This window comes from Bos javanicus, chromosome 2, assembly GCF_032452875.1.
Source record: "Bos javanicus breed banteng chromosome 2, ARS-OSU_banteng_1.0, whole genome shotgun sequence".
NCBI lineage: Eukaryota > Metazoa > Chordata > Mammalia > Artiodactyla > Bovidae > Bos > Bos javanicus.
Window position 1 is genome coordinate 24,497,700 of NC_083869.1, and position 21,253 is coordinate 24,518,952.

Genomic DNA, 21,253 nt, shown 5'->3' on the forward strand with positions numbered 1-21,253 from the left:
CAGAGGCTCCATGAGGTCAAAATTGTTTTCACAATAAAGCAAAAGCTTTATTTGCCTTTTTCACTGTCAGTCTCTCAAAAATGTACCGCAGGGACTTCTCTGGCAGTCCAGTGGTTAAGACCATGCTTCCAACTGCAGAGGGCAACAGTTTAACCCCTGGTCAGGGAACTAAGATCCTGTATGCCAAGTGACCTGGCCACATAGACACACAAAAAAATGTACAGCAAAATTTTCAGAGGCAACTCAGTTTGTAAAAATTGTAACAGATTGAATGCCAAACTAAATATAAAAATCTAACTGGTTTCTATCAAGCAAAATGTTAAAGAGATCTACAAAGAAAGCAATATTATACTTGCTAAATTTTTTTGTTTTATTTATTTAATTTTTTTGTTTTAGAAAACATTGTCACTTTTCTCACAAGTGTATTATTTGTTAAAATCTAATGAATTCACTATTATTTTTAAAATGAATCAACAAACAAGTATTTTAATTGCTGTTTTGATTTCTAATACAATAGATATCAATGAACAAATAAGTAACTTTTATTTGATTATAGCTCCTCAATAGTAAATGAGTCCTGACCACAAAATTTGCAAACTCACTGACTTACAATTTTTCAGCTATTTTTCTCTCTCACACACACACACACACACATACAAAAAGTAATTTGAAAGTGTTACTGGATTTTTGGCTTCCCAGGTGGCGCAGTGGTAAAGAATCCACCTGCTAGTACTAGAGATGCAAGAGACTCGGGTTGGATCCCTGGGTCAGGAAGACCCCCTGGAGTAGGAAATGGCAACCCACTCCAATTTTCTTGCCTGGGAGATCTCATGGACAGGGGAGCCTGGCAGGCTACGGTCCATGGGGTTGCAAAGAGTTGGACACAACTGAGCACACATTCACTACTACTGAATTTTTGGTAGCCTTTTATCATTATGCATTTTCTTAAAAGATGCTAAAATTATAACTACTATTATATGGTTTAAAATGGTGCTTATCACCACAGAAATAAAATTCACATCACCACAGGAATAAAATTATAAATATCTAAGACAGAAAAACTCTACTGGACAAATGATACAGTTTAATCAATAAACCAATGGGAAGAAAAGAAAGAGGGTGAGGAAAACAGGTAATAAGATTTAGAAACCAAATGCAATATGCCTACCTCATAAGACCCTGATTCTAACAAACCGATCATAACAAAGCACTCATGAGACAATGGAGAAAACTTGGATCCTCAGAAGATATTCAATGATATTAAAGAATCGTTAGTTTTATTTGTGTAATAATGTATTGTGGTTGTGTTTTTTTAAACAGTCCTTACCTTTTAGGGATACATGCTGAATATTTATGGATAAAATCATCTGACATGTTGGATTTCCTTCCAAACAATCCAGTGGGAAGGGAAGCGAGAGATTTATAAACAAGATTGGCCATAAATTGATAATTATCAAATCTCGGAGGTGGATAGATGAGATACCATTCCTTATACATTTGTGTGTGTTTAGAAAAGTCTACAATAAAAAAATTAATAGGTTGTCATGCTAAAAAAAAAAAAAAAGTGAGAAACTACTTCCCTAACTCATTCTTGATTTCAATCAGTTCAGTTCAGTCGCTCAGTCGTGTCCAGCTCTTTGCGACCCGCTGGACTGCAGCACGCCAGGCTTCCCTGTCCATCACCAACTCTCAGAGCTTGCTCAAACTCATGACCATTGAGTTGGTGATGCCATCCAACCATCTCATCCTCTGTTCTTAATTTAGCCATTTGCAAATCACCAAGCCATATAATTTGGGGTAGGGAATTTAAACCTGGCCCTGCCTTGTAACTGGAACATCAGATGGTTAAGAAAACACACTTAGAGCAAGGAGCATACTGCAGGAGGGACTGCAACTCTACAGAAAGTCACTGTTTAAAAAAAAAAGCTGCCTTCAAAGGGACTCTTGCTTTGGGTGGAACACAGGGAACACAGGACCTGGGAAAAGAACACTTAGATCTTGTCCTACCGACTCCAAGATCCTCACCTGGGTATCTACCAGTGTCCTAATCTGCAAGTATACTAGTCTCCCCTGAAGAGTCACCATGTTATCAGGGGTATCCAGAAATGCCTGGAACAGGAACTATCGTGAAAGTGGACCAGTTTCCTCAAGCCTGAGCTCACTTACACTCATCTCTTAGAGCAGACATTTTTAATGACAAAGTTTAACAGATGCATACTAAAGAACAACTTATTTTATCTTTTATTTTTCTATACTGACAACAATATATTTGTATATTGATATACAAATATATTGTCAATACATTTCTATATTGACAACAAAAATTCTATATTTTTCTATATTTTAAAAGTATATTGCACAAATGCTTATCACAACAACTTTGAAAACCAGTTTAGAATTATTTACTAAAGTATAAGATATACATATCCTATGATCCTTCTATTTCATTCCATGGTACATATCCAACAGAAACGCATATATATTTGCACCAGGAGACAAACACAAGAAGTTCTTAACAGTAATAAAGTCAATCCAATGCCATCGATAATAGAATGGATAAACTGTTATATATTAAACATGTTGGAATATTATACAGCAGTGAACATGAGCTAACAACAGCTATACCTACAACATGGATGAATCTGATAAAGTTGAGCAAAAAAGAAACATACAAAAGAAAACGTTCCATAGTGTTGAATAAAAACCAGCAATTTAATCTCTTGGTAAAGACTAAGTATAGAACAGAAAAAAAGCCAAACTGCGGAACTTAACGCAGCACAGAGTCTAGACTCTGGAAGATGAAACTGGGGGGACAAGAAGTTGGGTGGGTCACTTAAACCCAAAAAGACCAAGACTTTTCTTGGATGGACACTAGGAAAACAAAGCCTCACAAGCCACACAGAGAGGCTAATTAGCTGTGGCTTTGTGTTCCCTAGCCAGGTTCACATCTGATATGGGCAGGCTAGGTAGCCAAGTCAGTGTTTCTTTTTTATTTTATTTATTTATTTGGCCATGCCACATAGCACGTGGGCTCTCAGCTCCTGACTAGGGATCAAACCCATGCCGCCTGCATTGGAAATGCAGTCTTAACCACTGGACTTCCACGGAAGTCCAAGTCAGTGTTTCTTAGTATTAGTCCATCTAGGTATAAAGTTCAAAAACAGGCAAAATTTTAAAAAGCAAGGAAGCGGTTACCATAAAAGTCAGAGAGGTGATCCAGATGGGAAACGTAGGAAGTAGTTCAGGCAGCAACAGCAACGTTCTATTTTTTTAATCTGGATGGTGTTTTGTGTTTTTTCCTAATTGTATCTACTTTATAATTTTCTATCATATTTTGTGTTTTATGCACCTCTATATGTGTTATCTTTCACAATTAATAAAGGTTTAGAATAAATAAATCAACCTCACTTATATAACTAGAGAAGTCCCTTTGGAATTACTAGATTTTAACAAGTGTATTAATACACCTTGATTTTTGGATGAAGGTATGCAAAGTGGAAGCCAACTATTTCTGACTTGATAAATTTCCATATGTTAAGTTCTCATGCCTATTGATTTAAATATAGATGAGTTGTAGAATAAAAGCTGTAAACATAAAATTATGTTTAACATGGATTCCCAGGTGGCTCAGGGGTAAAGAACCAGCCTGCCAATGCAGAAGAGAAGAGTTCAGTCCCTAGGTCGGGAGGATCCCCTGGAGGAGGAAATGGCAACTCACTCCAGTATTCTTGCCAGGAGAATCCCCTGGACAGAAGAGCCCCGCAAGCTACAATCCACGGGATCACAAAGAGCAGGACACAACCAAGTGACTAAGCATGCACACACACACACGTTTAACGCACTATTCCAAAGCATGACATTTGACTTCTAAGCAATCCCAAGAACATTCTAAGAACAACTTGGAAAAGTATTATAACTAATACAACAATTTAATTTGAACCTTCTCCATTTTACTAACCCTTATACCAACTGAGCTAAGATTTCCAGGCCATGAAAAGTAATTTGAAAGAACTGCGACAGGAAAACCCGTGCTTTGGAGATCACACTCTACAAGTCGGTTCAAGCAAATTTCAATATGCAAATGCATGCTTTTAAATTAAGCTTCATTAAAATGCACTTACTAGTTTAAGTGGAGGCTGATTTTGTAACCACATTTGGAATTTAGATTCTTACTACTTTAAAACAAATGCTATGTAAACATGAAAATTAGATAAATGATTCTTTGCCCTCCTTCTACAACACTTTTCACTTGAAATGTTTGATGTATTTTAAGATACAAATCCTCAGAATATCCCAGTGAGGAAATGGAGTCCCTAGGCTTTGAAAATAAACCAACTCACAAGCAGACTGAGGTCATGGAGACCATTGGTGCAGGGTTTGCTCGAAGCTACTGAGTTTGGGGGCAGGTTATGACACAGCAATAGGTAACTGATGGAGATACCTCAAACTTATTTTGTTTAAAACTAAACTCAGAGTTGATAATTATGCAATGTGACAGGAATGGTAATGATCACTACAATGTCAATCAAGTATTTTTTCCCCTGTAATTTAGTTGCTAAACTACAGAGAGAAAATGTTAGAAATGAGTGAATTCCAGAAATATTTAAGAAGTAGAATTAATGGAATTTGGTGAGGTCAAAGATGAGAAACTAAATTCATACAGTGCTAGTGAGAATATGAAATGGTACAGCCACTCTGTTCGACAATTCAGCAGTGTATTAATTTGTAGTTCCACCATAACCAAGAACCAGATATTGCTTACGTATTCCAGTCTTTGTTGGATACGTTATTTGCAGATATTTTTTCCCACCCTGTAGCTTGTCTTATCATCCTCTTAATAGGCTCTGTTGCAGAGGTTTTCTTGTCTTCTCTTTTTTAAAGAACACTTTAAACAACAGGCATTTGTTTTCTTATAATTCCAGAGGCTAGGAATCACAGATCAAAGTGTCAGTAGTGTCAGCTGCTTCTTTTTTCCATTCCAGGTTTATTGAGATATATTTCACATATAACATTGTATAAGTTTAAGATATACAATTTCATGTGATACACGTGCATATTGCAAAATGATTATCACTCTGCTTTTGCTAACATCTCCAACAGAGGGTTGATTTCTTCTGACGCCTCTCCCCTTGGCTTATAGAGGGCTGTCTTCTCCCTGTGTCTTCACATGGCCTTCCCTCTGTGTGTGTGTCTGTGTCCTAATCTCTTCTTTTTACGAAGACACAGTCATATTGGATTAGTACCTCTGACCATATATATCAGAGAAACAAAGACCTTGTTAACACAAAAACATATACACACATATTCACAGCAGCTTCATTCATAATAACCAAATCTGAAAACAATCAGGTGTCTTAAAGGGGGTGAACAGTTAAACTAGTAGTACACCACTTTACTAAACAAGTTTTTAAAATTATAAAGTATTGATACATACAATCTGGATGAATCCTCTTCAGAGAATTATGCTGATGAAAAAAGCCAAACCCAAAGGTTTCATATGATTCCATTTATACAACATTATTGAAATGACAAAAATTATAGGAATGGAGAACAGATTTAGTCATTGTGAGGGCTCAAGAAGCAGGTGGGAGTGGTTGTGATTTATACTATAACTTTGTAAGACCTTGCCATTGGAAGAAAACTGAGTAAAGAGTACAAAAGATGTCTGTTATTTCTTACAACTGCATGGGAATCTATAATTAAATCAAAATAAGTTTAATTTTTTAAGTCCTTTGAACCTTTAGCTTTCCCATTGTTCCTAGGTCAAAAATCTCTTAGGTCCTACATGATGGAGCTCCTTCCTACCTTGCCAGCTTCATCTTGCACGCTCTTCTCAGGCACCATGGTCCAACCCAACTGATCTTCTTCCATGTCTGCAAATATCCCTTTCAGACTCTGAAATTTGCACATGTTATTCTTTCTTCCTATAATATTCTTCTCAACTTTTTACCTTGCTAAGTCTAATTTCGGAGAAGGCAATGGCATCCCACTCCAGGACTCTTGCCTGGAAAATCCCACGGACGGAGGAGCCTGGTGGGCTGCAGTCCATGGGGTCGCTAAGAGTCGGACATGACTGAGCGACTTCCCTTTCTCTTTTCACTTCCGTGCATTGGAGAAAGAAATGGCAACCCACTCCGGTGTTATTGGCTGGAGAATCCCAGGGACGGGGAGCCTGGTGGGCTGCCGTCTATGGGGTCGCACAGAGTCGGACATGACTGAAGTGACTTAGCAGTAGCAGTGAGTCTAATTTACCCTTCAAGTCTCTGGTGTGTCACTTTTCTCATTCAGTCACTCACGAGGTGATGGGATCCTGCATATAAGATACAGATGGTCCAAACCAACAAAGAGTTTACAGCATTTGGCCATCTGGGTCCAGGATACTTTTGGTGTTTATTTTCCCCTATTATCCCAAGACTTAAGTAAAACCTTGTTTAAACATCTCAGGATTCCCCCAGCTACGCTTTGGATTAGGATAAGAAGACCAGACGGTCAGAGTATCAAAAGTGTAATGGAAAAAGAGTGTTATGGAATCCTCCATATAGTGAGACATGCCCAGGGAGAAACTATTAGGGTACAAGAGTCAGGGCTTGGGTCTTCCCTGGTGATCCAGTGGTTAGCACTTTGCAGGGGCCACGGGTTTCACCCCTGGTCAGAGAACTAAGATCCTGCATGCCCCACAATTGGGGCTGCAAAGTTCAGCTGCCACTTCCTTTACAAGATGTGAAGAGTCTGGGGGGTTACTGATGTTATGAGTAAATGATTACATTTTGTTTTGTTTAAAAAAAAAAAAAAGCACTTTCCTTATAGTAAAACATACAATTTGTTGGTTCTATTACTAATTGGGCTGATGTAGATGAAGACACTATGTTAAATGATCTCTGGGTGTCATCAAAGTCTTAGGTGTGGCAGCAGTCCATGTGACTCCTTGGTGGTCAAACTTTTCTGGAGGAAATACACTTTGCTCAGTTCTGGATGGAATCAAAGCATATTATCCATATAAAACTTGACTATGTAGTTTGACATAGGCAAGGAGAACACTGCTGAGAACCAGGCAATAAGCAAAACTACTATCTTGAAATGGTCTAAAATGACATCTCAAAGTCCTTTCACTTAGGTTTGTATATACTCTCCTTAAAAGAAAGCCTTTAGGGCCCTTTTAGTGGGATGTTTCCTGCCATGCTTCCTTTCTTTTTTTAAATTAATTTATATATATTTTAATTGGAGGATAATTACTTTACAATATGTGGTGGGTTTTGCCATGCATCCACATGAATGTGTTTCCTATTTGAAGTTATTTCATTATCAGTACCTCTTGCCTTTGTACTGCCTGTATTTTGGCCCATCCCATTAGCTTACACCCTCTTCACAGATCACTGCCTAATTGTGGTGAAGGGACTTGCATAACTCGACGAAGCCATGAGCCATGTAGCTATGTAGCCGTGTGGTGTTGTCATGTATGACCCAAGACAGATGGGTCAAAGCAGAGAGTTCTTAAAAAATGGGATCCACTGGAGAAGGAAATGGCAAACCACCTCAGTATACTTGTTGTGAGACCTCAGAAACTGTATAAAAGGACAAAAAGATATGATACTGAAAGATGAGTCCCCAGGTCTGAAGGTGTCCAGTATGCTACTAGGGAAGAGCGGAGGAGAACTACTAACAGCCTCAGAAAGAATGAAGCGGCTGGGCCAAAGTGGAAACGATGCTCAGTTGTGGATGTGTCTGGTGATGAAAGTAAAATCTGATGCTGCAAAGAACAGTATTGCCCAAGAACCTGGAATATTAGGTCCATGAATCAAAGTAAATTGGATGTGGTCAAGCAGGAGATGGTAAGAATAAACATCGACATCTTAGGAATCAGTGAACTAAATGGACCAGAATGGGCAAATTTAATTCAGATGACCATTATATCTACTACTGTGGGCAAGAATCCCATAGATGAAATGGAACAGCCCTCATAATCAACAAAAGAGTCTGACAGGCAGTACTCTGCACAACCTCAAAAATGACAGAATGATCTCAGTTCATTTCCAAGGCAAGCCATTCAACATCACAGTAATCCAGGTCTATATCCCTACCATCTATGCCAAAGACGCTGAAGTTGATCAGTTCTAGGAGACCTCCTAGAACTAACACCAAAAAAAAAAAAAAGATGTTCTATTTATCACTGGGTGTTGGAATGCAAAGTAGGAAGACAAGAGCTACCTGGAGTAAGAGGCAAATTTGGCCTTGGAGACAAAATGAAGCAGGGCAAAGGCTAACTGAATTCTGCCAAGCGAATGCAATACTGTGGATCCAAAATAGACTGAAGTAGGAAGTGGGGTTATTGCCTCATGACAACTCCTAAGAGTAATAAGCATGTGCCGAAAGCAAGACTGACAATGACATGAAGAGGAGGGCCACACGTAGCAGGGTGACAAAACTTCTGCAGCCTGTCACCTTTAAAAAGAAACACATATGATTTAGACTTAGACTTGCCAGGACCTCAACAATGATCATCTTAAGACTTAAGTTCCTAATGAGAACAATGAGCTGCGCTGACCTATTTCTATTCATGGACTGAATACACCGAGGAATCAGATGGTTTGAGTTCTACACTTAGCTTCTAATTCCATCTCTAGCTTTCACAGATAAAATACGTTCTGGGTTTTTTTTTTTCTTTTGTGTAACTTGCTGACAAAGTCATCATATACTGACTCTAAGGTCATATTAATTACAGTAGTTCAGTTCAGTTCAGTCGCTCAGTCCTGTCCGACTCTTTGCGACCCCATGAATCGCAGCACGCCAGGCCTCCTTGTCCATCACCAACTCCCGGAGTTCACTCAGATTCACGTCCATCGAGTCAGTGATGCCATCCAGCCATCTCATCCTCTGTCGTCCCCTTCTCCTCCTGCCCCCAATCCTCCCAGCATCAGAGTTAGGCTGCTGCTATAAGTATATTTTTTAAATCCCAAAAGTCAGTAGCTTAAAATATGAGAAGTTTATTTCTTGGCCAGGTAACCCTTCAAGGCAAGTACTGAAGATTCCTTAGGAGAGATTGCTCTGAGTGATTACCCTAAGGCCATGTCATCTGCATAGTTGACTCTGGTTCCATCCAGTGGAACTGGAGCAGGGCAGAGTCTCAACTCTGTCTTCAATGTCGCATCCTAGGAGGGGCACGAGTGACTCTGGTCCATCGATTGCCTAGAATTGAATTACATCTTTAATCTAACTGCAAGGGTCATGTGGAAATGGTGGTCTAGCTGTGTTCCCCAAAAAAATCAGATTTGGGCAGACAGCACTTGGTCTATTCCACAATTTTCCATCACTATCCCAAATGATGAGGTTTTATTCTGATTAAACACTAAATTGAGGCACAGCGTAGTTAAGTAATTTTCCCAAGGTCACACAACTAGCAAATGGCCAAGTTAGAAACTGAGCCCAGGGGACTTCCCTGGTGGTCCAATGGCTGAGATTCTGAGGTCCCAATGCAGGGGACCTGAATCCTATCCCTGGTCAGGAAACTAGATCCCATATGCCACAACTAAGACCCAGAGCAGTCAAATAAAGAAAAAAAATTTTTTTAAAGAAATAAAGATAGGCAGGGGATATAGTCTTTAAAAAAAAGAAAGAGAGAAATGGAGCCCAGACTCTATACTTTAAACCACTCCAATATATTTCTAATACTGTTTGCTTCTCTTACAAATTACTTTGTAATTTTTAAAACAGCAGTGTTTCCTCTTATTTCAAAAGGATGCAAGGAGGTGGACATAGCTATAGAGGGCTTCTTATGAACAAACTGCAGGGCTCTTCTTCATCCCCCTCTTCAGTTTCAAAGAGATATAGAAGTAGCCTGGGTATGCCACACATGGAAAGTACTTAAGGCTCTGCACAGTTGGGCTCTGCCCAGGGGACTGAATAAGGGTAGTGCAATGCCACATGGGTCAGGAACAGCCTTCAGAGCCTTTCCTAAATTCCGTGCTGCAGGCAGCCCTGCGCTCCCCACATCCCAGCTCCTGACCTCTCCTTAAGACACATGGGCCATGCACTGCGGATACAGACAGATGCCTATATCCCCGGCCTGCTCTTGTCCACTGGAGTCAGCAGGCCTCCTCTGCTCTCAGCCCTCTGCCTGGAGAAGAAGTCCTTATGCACTGGAGAAGAAAACCCGGCAACACCCTTGCCTTGGCCTCTTAGAGCCTGCAGTGCCTAGACCAGAGAATGCCCAGTTCTTCAGATACATGGGCAGCAGACAAGAAAGTGAAAGTGAAGTCGCTCAGTCGTGTCCGACTCTTTGTGACCCCATGGACAGTAGCCTACCAGGCTTCTCTGTCCATGGGATTCTCCAGGCAAGAATATTGGAGTGGGTTACCATTTCCTTCTTCAGGGGTTCTTCCCCACCCAGGGATCGAACCCGGGTCTCATGCATTGGAGGCAGACGCTTTAACCTCTGAGCCACCAGGGAAGCCCGTTATTCCCCGGCAATAATCCTAGGAGGAAGGTATTGGTTTTTTGTTTGCTTGCTTGTTTTTTATTTAAGTATAGTTGACTTACAATATTATGTCAGTTTCAGGTTTACAACAAATGACTCAGCATTTTTATAGATTATATTCCCTATATACTTATTATAAAATACTGGCTATATTCCCTGTAACTTATTTTATACCTCTTAACCCTCTTCACCTGTTTTGCCCCTCGCCCTCGAAAGGTATTATTACTCGCATTCTACAGATGCAAACAGTGAAGCACAGAAAAATGAAGTCCTTGCCCCAAGGTCACACAGTACCAGCAGCGGTTCAGCCCAACAAAGTCTGGCTCCAGAGACAAGGAGTCTGCAAACACATCCTCTTTGCATCCGCAGGAGGTGGCACAACTCTTTAGTGTGTGATGAGCGGTGGGCGTGGGCGAGGGTGGAGAAAAAGGAATCCGAGCACCCAAAAAGATACTTTAAGTTTCAAAGGTCCCTTCCAAGTTGTTTTCCTGTTTGGTGCTAGTGGGGGAAGAAGGGGACGCTTTAACCACTGAATAGACAATAAAGTGAATCGGACCTGAATTAAAGTCTAAGATCAGTAAAGCAGAAGGCGAAATTGGCTCTGAAAGTTTCGGAAGCAAGCTATGACAACCCCCGCATGAGCTTCGGGGGGTGACCGTCGAGTGTGGGCGCGTACATAGGGAGAGGTTCACTTCCGCCCCTCTTATGGGAAGAGTTGCCCTTTCAACCAGACAGGCAGCAGCCAGCCGTGGCTGGGCACCTCATAGGGCAGAAAGTTCTAGAATGAAAGTAGCTTTCCCCGGCCAGCCCCGCATGCAGCCCGCGAGCGCCCGCACCTGAGCTCGCCCGGCTCTAACATTCCCTGCGGCGTCCGCTGTACCGAGCCCCGGGCAGAGGGCAGGGCATGTCAGAGACTGTTTTCCTTTCAGCTTCAAGAATAAACCTTGTTGAAGGCCATCTGTTTGCACAGCTTTTATCATGCCACGTGGCTGCAGCTGAAAGTGAAGGTCCCAGCGTACTGAACTGGGGATCGGAGTTGGGGAAAGGGGTGGGGATGAGGGGGTAACTTACTCCATCAGCGCGCATGGCCCGCCTGCCGGGCCTGAGATCTGAAGCTTGTAGCCGCGGAAGGAGGAGGCGTCCCTCTCGCCCACTGACATTTGCCCGCCTTGCCGAGTGTCCGGCCCTGGCAGCGCCTCCGAGCCCGGGGAACCCTTCGCCCATTGTGGGCGCCCTGGTCGGGTCAGGAAACGCCGCTTTGTCTCTCTTTGCTTAAACCGCGGAATAGGCGATAAAGCGACAGGGACTTGGATCTGGTTCAGGAAGACCTAGAAGGTAGTCCGGGAAATTGGCCTGAAAGTTCTAAAAGAAGCACGCTGAACTGAGCACCCAGCGCCAGGACGCAGCGGGTCGCGGCCGTGAACGCCGAGCGTCCGCCCGCTCTCGCCAGGCCCTTCGGGTTTACCCACTAGAGCAGGGGGCTCAGGTGCGCAAACTCTGCGGGGACAGAACACGGGGCTAGGAGCTGGGGTTCGCGGGCGAGGCGGGAGGGGGCGCCTGCCTTGCCCTCGCGCCCCCTACAGGGCCCCTCGAGTGTGTTCCGGGGGTCTCCCTAGTCCGCTGGGGCCCCTCCGGGCAGGGCCGGCGCAGGCTTCTCTCCGGGAGAAGCTCCGTCCAGTCCACCCCTGGCACCGCTGCCTCGGAGCCTTCCCGGGACCCCCAGGCCTGAAACTCGGCCTCGGGTGACAGCGGCCTTGCCTCTGTGGCCCGGACCTGCAGTTCCCGACGCCGCTACGTTTCCTGAAGCAAAAAAAAAAAAAAAAGTCTCTCTAAGCCTTGGTTTCCGCGATGTGGATAAATTTGTTTCGACCACATAAGACGGTTCCCTGGGCTCAGTCCTTGGCAGAACTGGCAATCCTGAAACGCTCAAGAAACAAATGCTGGCCGTCACTATTAGTCATGGCAATACGTATTTTTTCCACGAGACTGTAAGGTACTGGGAGACAGGCACTCCCAATAGCTGGCAAGGTACCCGGCATGGTAAGCGGTCAGCGGGACTGGCTGGCTGAGACACTCAAGCTCATGGGGAAGGCCGGGGAAGGAGAGGTAAGGCGAGCGGCCGCCAAAGGTGCGGAAACGCCAGAGTCTGTGAGTGAAGACTGGAGAGGTGAGATGAGGATGTGGCTGGGGGCTGCCAGGGCAGCACAGGGCAGACGATCCGAAGGCCATCTACTCTCTGCACTCTCTACTCACTGCGCCGGCTCAGGCGCAGTCCCAGAAAAATTTTCCAGAGGGTTTTTTCCTTCCAGTCAGAGTGTGTCTACTATGTCCGCTCCTCTAGTCTTTGCAAGAGAGACGAAAAATGTGTGGGATTCAAGAACATTGATCCCTGTTGCCTACAGACCAGAGGGGCTGGGAGGGGCTGGCCACACCAGGAGTCCCTCGAGGCCTCGTTAAGGGCTGGGGGCGGGGGTGGGGGATGGAACCAGGTCGAGGACACGAGTGAGGCTAAAAGATTGAGCGAGAGTTGGGCCCCAGAAGATGCAACGGCCAGGCTGCTCCTGCAAAGATGGAGATGAGCAGTTCCCAGAAACCAAACCCTCTCCCCGAGGTCTGTGACGAATTCCCCAAAGACCTGAAATTGCAGGACCCTAGAGGTAATACTTTGGAAACAAAAACACGAAAGAACGCCTCTCGGACCAATGGCCCGGAAATCCGTGTCCCTGGGACCCTCGACGGCAGAGTGGGAACAGAGGGCAGTCTAGCAGCAGCGTGTGTGACCCCGAGCGAAGTAGGTGAATGAGAATGTGACTGTCCTGGCTGCGCACGAACAGCCCTCGGGCGCCCACCCTCTGCCGGCAGGGGGCATCCTCTCCCCCAGGGCACCCCTCGGAGTTGGCTTTCTGTGTAATGGAGGACGCCCAGTGGTCCCGCAGACACGGTGCGCCGAGCCAGGCGACGCCCTGGACTCCTGACCCAGGCCAGCGGTGGGGCAGGAACTGAAAGCTAGGCGCAGCAGACCTGTTCAAAGAGCCGCTCGCTGTCTTCCGGAGATCGGCAGCTGTTCAACCGAGGCTTACAGTAAATACCCTGCGGTTTACACTATGGCAACAGAGAAAGGAGGTGTACTTAACTCAAAGGAAGTCGTTTCCACCCTGGAGCCTCAGTGTTCCTGTGTACAATGGGAACGATGATTACGTCCTTGTCTGCAAGGGCTGTCACAAGGCTCCCAAGGAAGGAGACGGTGAGACTCTGTGACCAGATAAAGTGCCATGGGGACACCCTGGTGGGCCTAGAATCCAAAGCAGGAAGGTCTCAGCGATGATGTGGAACATACAAGACCAGAGCAGAGACACTGAGCCCCCTCCTTCCCCCATCCGTCTCTAGAAAACTGAAAGCAGAAAACGGGAAGGAGGGTGCCTTGAGGTGGAGGAGGAATTTTGGCGGCAAGAAGACATGTCTAATTACCCCAAAACTCGGTCTGAGCCCCGCTAAACTCCTCTCCAATCATTATGGAGAGAGGCATGCCCCTAACTCTGAACTGCTGAAGAGAGTATCAATTCTCGACAGTACTGCCTCTCTGACTTTAGACCAAAGGGAGAAAATTATTTGGATATTGTGATGCAGCGATCAGATAATTTAGGTAAACCCAGATTTGTGCCTGGATTATCAGAATTAACATCTCAGGTCTTTACTTGATTCTCCAAATGCAGTTTTAAATTCTGCGTCACTCTCCCTCTCTCTCTTTGCTCATTGCCTCTGGTCTTTTCTCCCACACACACAAGTCCCTTGTTTTCCAGTTAAAGGGGAACTGGGGTCATATTTCCTTCCAGGAAGATGCCATTTTCCAGATCTCAGCTGACCTAGACTTCATGCCATTAATGCAGGTTCTCACGGTTAATAAAATTCAACACACTTGCCACCATGAAAAAGTCTGGTGGGACCAAAGGAACAGAGAGAGTCAAGACTATGGAAATTGGATATTTTATGTTTCATTTTCAATAGGAAAACAAGTTTCTGCCTTAGGTCAAAACAGCTATCACTGTGATGACAGAAAGATTCGTCATGTGGTGTGAAGACACCAAAAAGCAGGCTTCATTACCTATCAAGAGGTTAAGTTTGTGACTGGAGCCCCCAAAGCAGCAAGCTGCGCCCCAGTGGTGAGCCCCACCTCCCAAGGCTTTCTAAACCTGCTCACCCTTCTCCATCTGGGGGTCTTTTGTAACCAAAAGGACGGCTGGGAATTAAATCCAGGCAGATTTGAAGGCCGATTACCTTCCTCACTATTCCGCGGAGAGTGAGCTCTGTGGATGCTGGAGTTTTAATTACACACTTGCTTTTTCTGAGGAAGAAAACCAAAGATATTTTTCAAAGTATCAACTTGTTTTCCATTAGGCAGTTGTTGTAACAAGTTCTTTCAGCGACCTGTTATGTCTTTAGGACGGGGTGCTTCAGATGGCACGCACTAGCACAATTTTGTGGCTTTTAATTACTATTTTGTTCTTTTGGGGGGTTTCAGAGGCTGGCGCCTCGGCGTCATTAGACCGTCTACTGGGTCCACCGCAATCACGAACACCTCCACCAGGTGGCGCCACAAGGCAGGAACTGCGGAGTCCAGTACCGGCGAGTGTCCCTCAACACCGGGCCATGGTTTCCAACCACGAGGAAACAGATACAGAAGAAGTCGCTACCAGATTTAAAAGAAAAATTGCAGCGATAGGGTCAAATAGGATCCTGAGATGAAAATAACTTTAAAAAGTCTTAAGTACATGAGATAAAACTTTTCTATTTGCTTCTGTAAGTTTACCAAGATTTGTAATATCAAGACAACACTCTCACCAAAGTATTATCCCATTTCTTTTTTCATAAAAATATGGAATTTAGAGTTAGAATGAACTTGAAAGGCCATGTGATCAGTCTGGTCTAGCTTTCCAACCTAGAGAGGAAATCATCGGGATCATGTTTTGGTCGTCAATTAGCCATCAAATACACGTAATTACTCAAGAGTCTCCCTGTGTCAGAAAAGTGTAAAGGGAAATGGTTTCAAATATATCATTAGCAATAATATCTTTGAATTTATATAGCTCTTCTCTCAAGGAACAAAGAAAATAGTTTAAATATTACCGTATTAATTGTTTTAATATCCCTCTGGGTTGGTTAGGAAGCAGGTATTATGGTTAATTTAAATCAGTTGGCTATGTCAAGTGTCTAGGGGCTGACAACCGTAAATGTCAGACCCTTCGAGGAAAAGCGGAGCTGGAACTGGCCGCGGTCTCGGGATCGCTTTATTTCGATTAATATCTGAATGCTGACCTCGGACATGAAAGTAGGAATCACTGGCATTGATCGACACTTGTACACAGAATGGGATGGAAGACCCCATTTCTTCTTCCTCAGAGGCAAAATGATCGTCTCCGTCTTCACGCCTTCTGTTCTCCTGCCATCGGCCACCTTGACTCCCCACCGTCCCCCGCCTTCCAGCCTCTTGGCTCACATTAGGCAGCAGCCTGTCTGCACCCACGACCGCAGCAGCCGCAGCGCCCGCCCTGTGACACCGCCCCCCCAACCCCCCACCCCGGTCCGGCGTTCCAGGGCGCCAGAAGCCGTGTGGCCGGGAGCCTCGGATTGGCCGTTGCTAGGTGACGTCGCCTGAGCTCACGTGATGAGTGTTAAATGCCCACCCTGCAGGAGCCCGCCCCACAGACAATCGTAAAGCCGCTCGGGGCTGCTCACCTGCTCCCACCTCCTCCCGGAGCCCAGGCCAGGCCCCGCCACCCCTGCCCCCTCCGCTTTCCGCCCCCCGCCCGAGCCCGCGCTGGGCAAGGAGCCGAGCAGCCCGAGAGACGGAGAGAGGATGCGGCCGGCGGCAGCTGTCCCGAGCAGTGCACGGTGATCGCCTCCCCCAGAGGAGGAGTTGCCTAGACCGTTGCTACATTTCTTGTTTTCCTCCCCCCTCCCCCTCTGTAATTACATTGGCTGCTGGAGGGGACAGAGAGAGACGGAGGAGGCGCCTCGCTACCCCCCTCGCGCCCGCCACCCCTGCTCTTTCCCGTCCCGGGCCAGGATGACTGGAGTCTTTGACAGTCTGGTGGCTGATATGCACTCGACCCAGATCACGGCCTCCAGCACGTACCACCAGCACCAGCAGCCCCCGAGCGGCGGCGGCGCTGGCCCCGGCGGCAGCAACGGCAGCAGCCTCCACAAGCCTCAGGAGTCGCCCACTCTCCCGGTGTCCACAGCTACCGACAGCAGCTACTACACCAACCAACAACACCCGGCGGGTGGTGGCGGCGGCGGCGGCGGCGGCTCGCCCTACGCGCACATGGGTTCCTACCAGTACCACGCCAGCGGCCTCAACAACGTCCCATTTTCAGCCAAGAGCGGCTACGATCTGGGCTACACCGCCGCCTACACCTCTTACGCGCCCTACGGGACCAGTTCGTCCCCGGCCAACAACGAACCTGGTATGCTTAAAGTTGGCATCACGGGTGCCAAATCGGTCTAGTTACTGGGGGGTGGGGGCGGATAAAAATGTTTGGGGCGGGATCTATCTGGAGCCCTGGCCTTTCACATTGCTTGCTCCCTGCTCGCCTCGCGCCCTTTACCCTCCTAAATCTTCAATCGGCCGAGGGTCACCGGATACGTCCCTCAGGAGGTGGGACCTCAGGTGGTGGCACCAGGCGGCCTCGTCAGCCGAGGTGCATGCCTCACGGTAGCCTCATTTCCCTACCACCTGCTGCTCCTCTATCCAAGGTTTGCGCCGGTCTTCCCCTTCCCAGGAGGGGCCAGCTCCCGGGTTCGTTGGCGGCATGGGTCGGAGCGTTGCAAAGTTGCGCCAGAGCTCAAAGCAGCGTCTCCAATAGCCCGCCTCCCGGCTTAGGCAAAGTTCCACTTTACCCTCCCTGCGGGCGGGCACTCCTGGGCTCCCACGGTTGCATGTTTCTCACGATTCCATTTCATTGCAGAGAAGGAAGAGCTCGAGCCTGAAATCCGGATAGTAAACGGGAAGCCAAAGAAAGTCCGGAAACCTCGAACCATCTACTCCAGTTTCCAGCTGGCGGCTCTTCAGCGGCGTTTCCAAAAGACTCAATACCTGGCACTTCCCGAGCGAGCTGAGCTGGCGGCGTCTCTGGGCCTCACCCAGACTCAGGTGAGGGTTCACGGCCTGGGAGGCATGAGGAGGGCACTGGCCTGGGATGGCCGGGAAGCAGGCAGGTTGAGGACTATGTTTTTCTTAAGTAATTTTAAGAATTTCGAGGCCGCGCCTTGGACCTTTTACGCCCGAAGCTGACATCCCCCAGGTGATGTGATGGAAGGGAAGTGCCAGTGTGGGCAGAAATCGCGTGCCAAGTTGTCCTTCTGCGCACTGCTGATTAAGCGGGTGCAACAGTTGGCCCTCTTGACCCCCTCCGCGGTCACTATCAGTCTCCGTGCACACACATCGGCTGTCTCGGTTTGTTGTTATTGTTGTTTTGAGAATACCGCTCCTAGGAACAGACACAGCCTCCAAGGCCGCGGCACGTGATCCGGTTACCTGCCCACGCTGACAATCCACCCCACTCCCACCCCGCGCCCCTTAGCGGCGGTCTTCCTAAGATTCCTCCCTTCCCCTATCCCAGGCCGAGTTTCCTCCACTAATGCTCAGGTCCCTTTTCCACAAAGGTCAAAATCTGGTTCCAGAACCGCCGATCCAAGTTCAAGAAGATGTGGAAAAGCGGTGAGATCCCTTCGGAGCAGCACCCGGGGGCCAGCGCTTCGCCACCTTGTGCTTCGCCGCCGGCCTCGGCGCCGGCCTCCTGGGACTTCGGCGCGCCGCAGCGAATGGGGGGCGGCGGCGGCGGCCCGGGCAGCGGCGGCAGCGGGGCGGGCAGCTCCGGGTCCAGCCCAAGCAGCGCGGCCTCGGCGTTCCTGGGCAACTACCCGTGGTACCACCAGGCCTCCGGCTCCGCTTCGCACCTGCAGGCCGCCGCGCCGCTGCTGCACCCGACGCAAACCCCGCAGCCACACCACCACCATCATCACCACCACGGTGGCGGCGGGGGCGCCCCGGTGAGCGCTGGAACGATCTTCTAACCCCCGGAGACCGCGCCAGAGACTGAGAGTGCAGAGACCAGTTATCCTCACTGCTCGTCCCCAGAGCCAGAGGGTCCTTCCGTCCGGCCCGAGGATGCCACCCACCACTCGCGGAGGTGGCGGCCCGAGATGGCCTGCCCCCAGGCCCTGCTACCCTCGGGGACTGGAAGGCGTGTTCTCGCGCGCCTGGCTCCTCCCGGAGAAACCCGGCATCCGCGGGAGAAACCCTGCCACGGCGGCCTTGCCGACCCGAGCCCCGCCTCAGACTAGCTTCCCCTCCCCTCCCCGCCCGGCGAGGCAGCCCGGCGCCGTTTTCGCCGCGGGCCGCGAGCTGAGTCCCGGAGAGGGATGCCTCCCCCGCCCGAGAGGCTGCCCGGGCCCTCTGAGACTCCTTTCTCCTCGCCCGCCCCCAGGCTCAGCTCCTATCCTCTGGGGTTATTGACCTCCTGGGTCCTGCCTGCCTGCCCACCCCACCCCCCCCCAACGCCCCCTTGACCCCGACGGCTCGCCGCTTTTTTTTCTGCCCGGCTGTTGCCAACACTTGGAGCCCGCGTCCCTCCCCCGACTTAGCTCTACTCCCAGGAACGCTCCCCTCGCTCCCTTAGCTCTCTCCTCATCCTTCACCAGTGGAGTTTTTTTATTTTTATTTTTTTAAAAGTTTAGGTGCCTTTGCGGATGACCTCATTTTGATGTTGGGGAAAAACGATTTTTTAATATGTGGACACTGCAAAAAAAAAAATGTGTTTAAATTATCTTTTTTAAAACCTATTCAGGAGTATTAGCCTGGACTTGGACATAGCGTTTGTAAATAAACGTGTCTGTGCAGATTTTCCCACTGATTTATTTGTATAAACATACTCATCTTTTCAGACATTTTTTTGTAAACCCCCACTTGTGAAAACTGCGGTTTAGCAGTGACCTCAGCACCCCTCCGTTTTCTTTTTCCCTTGAAAGATTTTCTCAGTTTAAGCTACTGATTTGGATTTATCTTATCCTAAAGTCTTTGTTCTTGAAATGAAAGGTATTTTGGGGTTATTTATTATGAAAACAACATGCTCTTAATGTTGATTTTACAATATGAAGAGATTATTTAAATAAATTATTGTTTTCATTGGATGTGTGCACTTTTTCCCTGGTGTCACAACCTGGAAGCTCGAGCTGCTGCCCAGGGGGGAACTGGGTCGGTCAAGAGTGACAGGCTGCGAGTTGCGGTGAGGTGCGGCGAGGCGAGGACAGGCGCACTCAGCGCAGGGCCGCCGCGAGGGTTCCCGCTCTGCCCGCATGCGAGTCCCGGCTCGAGGTTCGCCAGCTCTCGGCGCGGTGAGTCACTCAGCGCCGGGTGGCTCCAGCCTCCACCCGCCCGGCCCCTCCGGCGCCGGCGCCAGCGCCACAGCCCCGCGTCTGGGCGGTCTCAGCCGCCCCCGCGCCCGCGGTGCTGGCCGGGCAGTACACTCAGGCCGCCGCCCCGGGGAACCTGCCGAAGCCGGGTCAGACCCCTGCTTCGGACCCTCCCCTCCGTTTGCCCTGCAGCTCTTCTGGGGCTGACTGAGTGGAGAACTCAGTGAGTCACCCAGGCTCTCAGGAGACTGGGAATGCGGGGCCACCACGGGCACACAGGGCTGCGCTAGCACACACGCAGCACACGCACACACTGTGACTCTCACAAGCACATCCATACAGTCACATACGAATCACACTGACACAAATTCATGCACTTTCCCACGGAGACCGGTGCAAATTGCTGTGGCATCGGCACCATTCACAGATGCTCCACCTCACCATCTCCGAGGGGAAAGGTCCAAACGTGATTCAGCTCTGCTTTCCACCTTGGGTCCCACACAGCTAGTGTCCAGCTTTGGAAGTGACCCTAATTTCTGGCATTTCCTTCAAAGGCCCGGGGTAGGTGTGTAATGCAGACCTAAAAGTCTGCAGAACTAAAAGTTTGTTTTGTTTTTCCTTGAAAGCACTAAGGCCTACACTTGGAAACTTCTTGACTTCAATCACTGGGTGACTTTAGGCTACCCACTTAAACTTTTTGTGCTTTTTGCAGACCGATAAGATGGAACAGATAATAATAGCTATGTCAGAGTTGTGAGCATTTAACCAGGCAATGATGTAACATGGTGTATAATGCGCAATAAAATTTTGCCTAGCAGTATAGTAGTATATGGGCTTCCCAGGTAGCGTCAGTGGTAAAGAATCCACCTGCCAGTGCAGGAGACTTAAGAGAGGTGAGTTCAATCCCTGGGTCGGGAAGATCTCCTGGAGGAGGGCATGGCAACCCACTCCAGTATTTTTGCCTGGAGAATCCCATGGACAGAGGAGCCTGCCAGGCTATAGTCCATAGAGTTGCACAGAGTCAGACATGGCTGAAACGACTTAGCACAGCACAGCATAGTTTTATCCCAATGCCTCCAAATAGTGAGGTTTTACTTTTGCCTGCAATTATGAGGTCCAGAGTTTTACCCAGAGTCCTTTCCAACTTCACCTTGTGTGGGAGAACAGCATTCTAGGGCTGTGAGAGCTCTGGCCCCTTCCTGTATGAGAACCTGAACCTTAGCCATCCCCTCTGAAGCGGTCAGTGTCCACTGGTGAGGAGGCTGGGGGCAAGTCAGACAGCCCTCCTTGCCAGATGCAGGACTCCTCTCTGCCAGGCCATCCTTGTTGTGTGTCCTCAACTAATCTCTGCCAAAAAACAGACGTGGGACA

General features: G+C 47.7%; 1 protein-coding gene and 1 non-coding gene across 2 annotated transcripts; one reads left to right on the top strand and one right to left on the bottom strand.

Moving 5' to 3' along the window:
• Positions 1-10,372: 10,372 nt before the first annotated feature.
• On the bottom strand, positions 10,373-10,444 carry TRNAW-CCA (transfer RNA tryptophan (anticodon CCA)). Its single transcript has one exon. It is a non-coding gene; the product is annotated as a tRNA-Trp (tRNA).
• Positions 10,445-16,043: 5,599 nt separating this feature from the next.
• Positions 16,044-19,660, top strand: DLX2 (distal-less homeobox 2). The gene is made up of 3 exons (XM_061435291.1): positions 16,044-16,935; positions 17,437-17,621; positions 18,134-19,660. Exons 1-3 carry the CDS (start codon positions 16,536-16,538, stop codon positions 18,542-18,544), a joined length of 996 nt encoding a protein of 331 aa, XP_061291275.1. The 5' UTR covers positions 16,044-16,535; the 3' UTR covers positions 18,545-19,660.
• The last annotated feature ends 1,593 nt before the right edge of the window (positions 19,661-21,253 follow it).